At 36.5% G+C, this 8233-nt stretch overlaps 1 protein-coding gene across 2 annotated transcripts; it reads left to right on the top strand.

The window, feature by feature from the left end:
* The first annotated feature begins 5225 nt into the window (after positions 1 to 5225).
* Positions 5226 to 7084, top strand: LOC110439268 (E3 ubiquitin-protein ligase RBBP6). Of its 2 annotated transcripts, XM_073916514.1 has the most exons (7): positions 5226 to 5531; positions 5733 to 5832; positions 5936 to 6011; positions 6212 to 6300; positions 6377 to 6473; positions 6577 to 6716; positions 6812 to 7084. In XM_073916514.1, exons 1-7 carry the CDS (start codon positions 5372 to 5374, stop codon positions 6984 to 6986), a joined length of 837 nt encoding a protein of 278 aa, XP_073772615.1. In that variant the 5' UTR covers positions 5226 to 5371; the 3' UTR covers positions 6987 to 7084. The 2 variants fall into 2 exon arrangements, with proteins under 2 accessions (XP_073772615.1, XP_073772616.1); XM_073916515.1 differs by lacking the exon at positions 6377 to 6473.
* The last annotated feature ends 1149 nt before the right edge of the window (positions 7085 to 8233 follow it).

Here is an 8233-nt window from a genome sequence, read left to right as displayed (position 1 = left end):
TGCTCTGGGATAATTTATGTGAGCTAAGGGATAATTGACCCAAAAATGTTAATTCATAATCGTCACAATCATATTTATGCGGTGAACTATCCATTTAAGATTGTGCAAAGAGTGAACCTCTGTAAAAGTAAAGCTTTAATGTTTTAATTTTCCACTTAAATACCAGTTCCTCATCTAACATTCATTCATGCAGTGAATAACTATCATTAACTGAGTTACATATTTATTATTCAGTTTACTCTTACTCATCCACTAACTGTGGTGTCAGATGCGGTTTTGACCTCCATCAGTGTTTTTAACATCTATAAGACTAGACAGAATCTCACACAATCTGTGGCATAAATTGATAGACTGTTTCAGCTTTAGCAGCACATCATGCTGAATTACTAAGCCTGAGCTGAACATTGTTTATACAAGTACCACAAGTTATTTATTCTGGTCTAAAGACTAAAAAGCTGTTTAATATTAAAGATAAAAGGTAAACTAAAACCACTTTGTCCTCTCTGACACTAAATATGTTTTTAGCTGTTTTATGATTAAAAAATTATGTTTGTGATTATTAATCTGCAACCAACAACCTGCAGTATTTTATAATATGGTGGCCTTTAGCGTCATTGTGCAATATATGAACTGTGGATTACACTAGAGGCCACATCTGCATCTGACACCATATTAAGTGATTGAAAAAGTGTTGATTCAATTAGTGAATGAATGAATGAATGAATAAATGAGATACTCACTGAATGAGTGAATGTTAGTCGCTGAACTGCTTTTCTGTTGTCATTTAAAAGCTTTTCATTTCCTGATGAACTGTGGCCTATTTGACGAGATGTTTTGCTGTTAAACGGCAAATTATAAATAATTTAGTTATGAAAATATTGTTTCTATATGTATTAATCATTATATATATAATATATATGAGTCACTGGGCGTTGCAGGCACTGTTATTCAATGGTTCAGATCTTACCTCTCTGACAGGTCATTCAGGGTGTCTTGGAGGGGAAAGGTGTCCAACCTACAGCATCTAAACACTGGGATACCTCAAGGCTCTGTTCTTGGGCCACTTCTCTTCTCCATCTACACGCGACATCTCTAGGACCAGTCATTCAGAAACATGGATTCTCCTACCACTGCTATGCTGATGATACCCAACTACCTCTCTTGTCACCCTGATGATCCCTCGGTTCCAGCTCGCATCTCAGCCTGCCTGTCGGACATTTCACACTGGATGAAAGATCATCATCTGCAGCTTAACCTTGCGAAAACAGAAATGCTTGGAGTTTCTTCCAACCCGACTCTGCACCACAGTTCCCTTTAAATAGCACAACATTGTGATTAACTATTCAGTACAATAAACTTTACTATGTGGTTCTAAAATACTATAGTATTTAGTTTAAATAACTATATTTTATTTGGGACCGTACTGCTGTTTATTTTTATCCAAACAGTGCCATAAGACCATTAAAAAGTCAACTTTACTTCATCATTTATCATTTCAGATGTATGGAGAGTCAAGAATCCTAATACCAATCAGTTCTCTTGGATCAAACCTAATGGGTCATCTAGGTCACGAATAGATTTTTGGCTCATAACTGAGGAATATCTGGAGCTTGCGAACCAGGTTTTAATTTCTGCTGCACCATTGACAGATCACTGTTTGATTTCATTAACTTTGACACCAGTAAGAAAAAATACTACTAAGAAAGACTATTGGAAGTTCAATGCAGAACTTTTAAAGGATAAAGTTTATTGTAGTCAAATTAAAAACCTAATTAGTGAGGTTGAGAATGATTTCTCTTTAAATTCCAGTGGGATTAAATGGGAGTACTTTAAATTTGAAACAAGGGAAATTTCTATTCGGTTTGGTAAACAAAAGAGAAGCGATATATTGCAAAAAGAATTAAGAATAATTCAGGAAATTAATGATTGCTGTAACACACGATAAGGTTAAAGATGTGGAAAAGTGAATCACTCTTCAAGCTAAATTAGACAGCATGTATGTAATGAAAGCACAAGGAGCTTTTGTAAGGTCTCGGGCAAAATGGATGGAAGAAGGAGAGAAGAACACAGCTTACTTTTGTCAATTAGAAAAGAGGAGACAGCAAAGTAATGCAATTCATACTTTAGTTATTAAGGATACAATAATTACGGATTCTAAACTGATATCTGAGGAAATATATTCATTTTATAGTAATATTTATTCTTCATCATATTCTGAAAATAATGCTATTCAATTTCTAGAAAAGGTTAAAGATTATATCCCACAGATAGATATTGAATTTAAAGAAATGTGTGATGAGGATTTGAAGCTAGAGGAACTTAAAGCAGCTATTAAAAAAATGTGTTTGGGTAAGTCTCCTGGTCAGGATGGTTTGACTACTAACTTCTACAAAATTTTTTGGGAGGATATAAAACATTTGTTATTTGCAGCATTAAAATAGTGTTTTAATTCTAATACTTTACTTACAACTATGAAACAGGGCTTAATTATTCTTATTCCAAAGGCAAACAAAGATAAAAGAATTATTGAGAATTTGAGGCCGATTACTCTACTCAATGTGGATTATAAAATTCTTACATCTGCTATAGCTAATAGATTGAAATTTAGATTGAATCAAGTTATAAGTGAAACTCAGTCTGGTTTTATTAAAGAAAGGCTAATTCACAAAAACATTAGACTTGTCTTAGATCTAATTGATTATGGACATTTAATTAAAGAGGATGGGTTTGTTTTATTTCTTGACTTCTACAAGGCATTTGATACTGTAGAACATAATTTTATTTAGAATTTTTTTGGTTTTGGTCATAAATTTGGTAAAGTAATAGAAATGTTATATAAAGACATAAATAGTTCAGTATCATTACCATTTGGGACTTCGAAGAGGTTTAACATTAATAGAGGCATCAGACAAGGGGATCCAACAAGCCCATATTTATTTATTTTAGTAGCTGAATTATTAGCATTGTATGTTAAAAATTGCAGAGCTATCAGAACTTTGAATGTTTTAGGGAGTCAATTAATAATAAGTCAACTAGCAGACGATACCACCCTGTTTCTCAGTAATGCAGAGCAGATTTCAGTTGCCATTAATCTGGTGTCTCATTTTTCAAATGCTTCTGGTCTGCAATTGAATTTAAAAAAATGTGAGCTTATGGCAATCCATAACCATACCGAAACACAACTGTTCAATATTCCAGTTAAAAATGAGGTAAAATACTTGGGTGTTGTTATTTCTAAAGACCCTAAAGATAGGGAAAAAGCTAATTTGATGGATAATTTGATAAAAAGTCAAAAAATATTAAATTTGTGGGTTCAAAGGGATCTATCTATTTTTGGTAGAATTGTTTTACAAAAGTCAGAAGCACTTTCCAGGATGATTTACCCAGCTTTTTCTTTACGTATTTCTGATAGGTACGTTAAAAATCTGAATCAAATGCAATATAAATTTCTAGGGAAAAATAAGCATCATTTTCTAAGAAAATCAGATGTAGTGAAACCAATCATTGAAGGTGGATTGAATGTAATTGATTTTGATGTTATGAATGGTACCCTTAAGCTGAAGTGGCTTCAAACCTTCCTTCGACATAAACATTCTTTCTGGTTTAGGTTTTCTTCTAAATTTTTTGATTTCTTTGGGGGCATAGACTTTCTTTTAAGATGCGATTTTGAGCCATCAAAGTTAAAGTGTAAATTGTCATCTTTTCATAGTCAGGTATTACTGTATTGGAAGTTAATATACAAACATAATTTTTCGCCACATAGCTGTTCTTTGTGGAATAATAAGTATATACTTATTAAGAGGAAATCTGTGTTTTTTCAAGAGTGGATGGACAAAGGTGTTTGGTCTATTTTACAAATTTTGGATGGGGTTGGAAATTTCCTTAATTATGATGATTTTTGTGAAAAATACCATATTATTTGTACTTAGAAATTGTATTTGTCTTTGTTGAAAGCTATTCCTGGTGGTTTGGTTCAGCTAATCAAAGGGGAATTGGGTTATTCTTCTGTGATACCAAGATTGGGCAACCTTATTTATTTCTGGTATTAATTTTACTGGGCAGAGCTGTAATAATAAGACCTTAAGAAGGTTAGTAAATACACAGCTTTTCCCTTCTAAAGTTAAGAAAAGACCCCTTGTTTTAGATTTTCCAGAAGACAAGGTGGTTCGAATTCGAACAAGATTTCTCTCTTTTCCACTTCTACCAAAGGCAAAAGAAGTTCAGTTTAAAATTATTAACGATATTTATCCTTGTAATGAGTTCCTCAGACACAGATTTAATTTGGATTGTAACGTTTGTACCTTTTGTGAAGCAGACATAGAGTCATTGGAACATTTGTTTTATTTATGCAAATTTTCAAAAAAGTTATGGGATGACATTACTGTTTGGTTAAGATTAAAATATGTAATACCTGATTTTGATTTTAAAACTGTAAAATATTTATCTTTTTGTCAGAATTCTGAGCTGGAATTTTTGGTTAACAATATTGTGACTTTGGCAAACTATTTCATTCATAAATGCAGATTTTTTAATAACCCCCCCACTTTTCTGCGTTTCCACAAGGATTTAATGGTCTTCTTCAATTCCTTAAAGCTGATGAGACATAAAAAAGCCCTTAAACTGTGTAGTCTGTTAAAGGCATTTTTTGATGATTAACCCCTTTGTATTATAGTGCATTGTATTTTGCTTTTTATTTATTTCAATTTTATTATTTTTTTAATATATATTTATTTGTTTTTTTTATCTGTTTTTTGTGTGAATGCTGCTATTTGGACTTTCTAGATGAATAAGATGTTTCTTTGTTCGGTCATTTGTTCTTTTTTCTGTATGTTCTTATAAGATCTAATAATAAAAAATAAAAAAAACTATTGCACCATCAAAAAAAAAAAAACAACAACAACTTTAAAACGGAAAAACAAGTCGCCAATAGGTGGCAGCAAGAGACCGCTTTAATCGAGTGAAGCTTTAAGTGATTCATTCAGCCACGAATTACTGATTCAGTGACTCGCCCGACTTTATACAGAGTCCTGAATCATTCGTGTAAGGAAACGCCACTGTGTATTATTCAGAGATGGCCAACTGTTCTGCTGTTTATTTTATTATTATCATTGTAATGATTTCACTATTATTAATGAGAAAATAACGCGGAAGTTTTTTAGCGCCTCGTCACGTGATCGTCAGCATCCATGGCAACGGTTCTTTTTGTGTTGTTTTGAACTTGCTCTGTCATTGGCATCTGATCTCGGCGTCCTTCGTGGCAACTGATTCCCAGATTATTGATATTATTGATTGTTGGATACATCGATTGATCGCCTGCTGCTCCCTTCATTCAGGTTTGACCCTTGTTATCACACTGTGTTTTGTGTTTAGTATGTCTTGTGTTCATTACAGGTTTCAGAGTCGACTCACCTACGACTCGCTCCAGTTTGAGGGCCTCAACATCACTGTGGGAGAGCTGAAGCGGCAGATCATGAGGCGTGAGAGGCTGAAGTTCTGCCAGCTGAAGATCAGCAACGCCCAAACTGATAAAGGTGAGATGAGGAAAAGCCACTTAAACTATACTACACTAACATTAGATGTGTTATCAGACAGACTTGTAGAAGCTGTGATTTATTATCATGACTCTGATGGTGACATATAGTGATGTTTTGAGTGTTTTAAAATGCTAATGGCACTCAAAGTATACCATGGTAAATGATTATTACTATATTCAAACTTTATTTTGCTGTCAGAATACACAGATGATGATGCTCTCATCCCCAAAAACACATCTGTCCTCATCAGACGGGTCCCTGCGGCTGGACTGAAGACCTCCAACAGAAGATTTGTTGGGTAAGTCATGTGAAATGAGCGCAATCATCCTCTGATAGATGTTATATCAAGAGTTTGAGTCTGTCTGTGGTGTTTTAGTCACACAAGCTCCTTTGTTTTGCAGACATCAAGCTGGACCATCAGCTAAATCTTCTCAAACAGGTGATTCTTCACTCCTCTCACTGGAGCAGCTGTTGAAGGTATTGAACAACTGATTAATTCACCCCACTGTGCTGCTCTGTATTGAACTGCAGTGTTTGCATTTGAGGAGTCATAATGACATGAAATGCAGAATATCAATACTCAGTGTAAAACACCCCCCCCCCCCCACACACACACACACAGCTTCTTAAACAGACCAGTAAAATAAAATTCTAATGTGCAAATGCCTGTGAAACAGACTGAGAATTTGGCTGAGGCAAAGGCATCAGAGGAGGACAAGCTAAAAGCGGTGATGTACCAGTCCAGTCTGTGCTACTACTCCAGCAGGTGAGCGTTCAGACACTGACAGGTTTGGTTTGTGAGAAATGTTAGAGCTGATTCTCATGGTTCTGATGTTTATCAGTGAGGCCATGACACTGCTTGGGCTTCTTCCACCCAACTATGTCTGCTTTCACTGTGGGATCCCAGGACACCACATTAGGCACTGCCCCTCTAAAGGGGTAACTGGGTTTTGTAAGCTTATGGTTGCTGTGAACTTGAGCTCTTGTCTCCATCAGTCAGATTGTTTGCTCTGTCGTTTGACTGTCACTCATGAATTCACAGGGCAGCAGCTCTGCTCCGCATAAGCGCATCCGGAGGAGCACAGGGATTCCCCGCAGCTTCCTGTTGGAGGTGGACGACCCAAACCGAAAGGGAGTCATGATGGACGACAGCGGCAAATACGTCATTCCCATCATAGACGCGTGAGTAAACTGTACTTGGCATTGCAGCATGTTCTAGTGTTTGTGAAAATCTCACATTATGTCTGCTTGTGTGTGTTTGCGCTCGATCTGTTCAGTGAGGCCTATGCTGCTGAGAAGAAAAAGAGGTCATCCTTCTCCTGCCAGACCAAGCCGCTGCCCTCCTCTTCCTCAGCTGGTGCAGCATCTTCAGTCCAGGACGCCAGAGGGAAACGTTCCCGTTCCCCATCTCCACCAGAGACGCACGGAGACCAGAAGAGACCACCTCACTGAGAGACCTTCACCCAAGAGACCTGGAGCCGACGTGAGCACAGTGTATATATTGTACATAGTTTATGAATAAAACTGAATAAAGATTATAGCAGCATAAACTGTGGACTGGTTGACCTTCACACAATACAGAAACACAAAAGAAAATGATCAACACATTAAGATAGAAATGATGAACAAACATGCTGCGGGAGAACCAGTGTGCTGTCCTGCTCACAATCTAAAACTTTTAGTTTAAGTTTATTGAATGTTAATCAGAAAAAAATAAAACGCTGAACAGCTTTTATAGTTTTCAATAGTTTTCCTCATAAAGGGGAAAAGTTCAAGAAACATGGAAGAAAAGGCGGCATGTACATATTTTTAAAAATCCATTGGAATGACAAAGATGTGCATGCTCTAATAAGTCATTTTGGCTGTGTTCATATGGTGTCCTTTAGTGGTTTCTATTGCTGTTGTTGTTTACTGTTCAGCTGACTTAAGCAAATAGATTTCTTTAAAATGTAGCTATTAAGGGAAAAAATAATGTATCTTTATAAATATACAGGGGTGATGGCGTTCCGGCACCACGCCGGATTTCCGGCGTACTGTGGCTGCGGGAAAAAAAAAAAATCAGGTTCACGGATATTGATCTGTCATTTCTCTAGATTCACAGAATTCACTCACTGCTGAAAGCGCCGGATTGGTTTTTATTAAGTGCCATTTTGTGTGCTCGTGAATCATCTTTTGAGTGTAGACGCCATGTAAATAAAAGATTAATTGTGTAATTTAGAGAGCTTTATAAATTAACGGATCTTTGTGAGATCTCTATGAACTAAGATTAGTGACGCTTTTTAGTGATAATAAGAGGAGCGTGCTTTGCACTTTCCAGGCTATAATCCATTCAGAATTTGTATGAAACTTTAGTTTTCGGCACATATACGCTGATATGTTTTGGGAATGACATCTGCATATTTACGCTGGGTTTATTCTCGAAATAACGGTGAAGCAATAGATGGGACAAAAATATATTTCCCCCTTCTCCTTAAACAACTTAAGCTGCTTTTCCACTATCGTGCCAAACCGTTCTAAGAACACTTCGGTACGGTTACGGTTGTTTCTCCACTGAGCCTGGAACGGCGCGGCACGATTACAAACCGTTCTCGGCACGGAATTCTCGGCACGGTTAGACAACCGTGCTGAACTGTGCTGACAGATTCTGTGTGTTGACGTCGCGACTCGGTTGCTAAGCTACCACAGCTGGCTCAGCAGAA

The sequence above is a fragment of the Danio rerio genome, chromosome 11, assembly GCF_049306965.1.
Source record: "Danio rerio strain Tuebingen ecotype United States chromosome 11, GRCz12tu, whole genome shotgun sequence".
Classification (NCBI taxonomy): Eukaryota; Metazoa; Chordata; class Actinopteri; order Cypriniformes; family Danionidae; genus Danio; species Danio rerio.
The sequence above is the reverse complement of the archived record's forward strand: the minus strand, read 5'-3'. Positions and strand labels throughout refer to the sequence as shown.

Excerpts from the sequence above, each read along its gene's own strand:
- LOC110439268 (XM_073916514.1), top strand. The coding sequence starts at position 5,372 with ATGTCTTGTGTTCATTACAGGTTTCAGAGTCGACTCACCTACGACTCG. Across the intron at positions 5,532-5,732 it reads CAACGCCCAAACTGATAAAG|AATACACAGATGATGATGCT; the intron begins GTGAGATGAGGA and ends TTTTGCTGTCAG. Across the intron at positions 6,717-6,811 it reads GTCATTCCCATCATAGACGC|TGAGGCCTATGCTGCTGAGA; the intron begins GTGAGTAAACTG and ends CGATCTGTTCAG.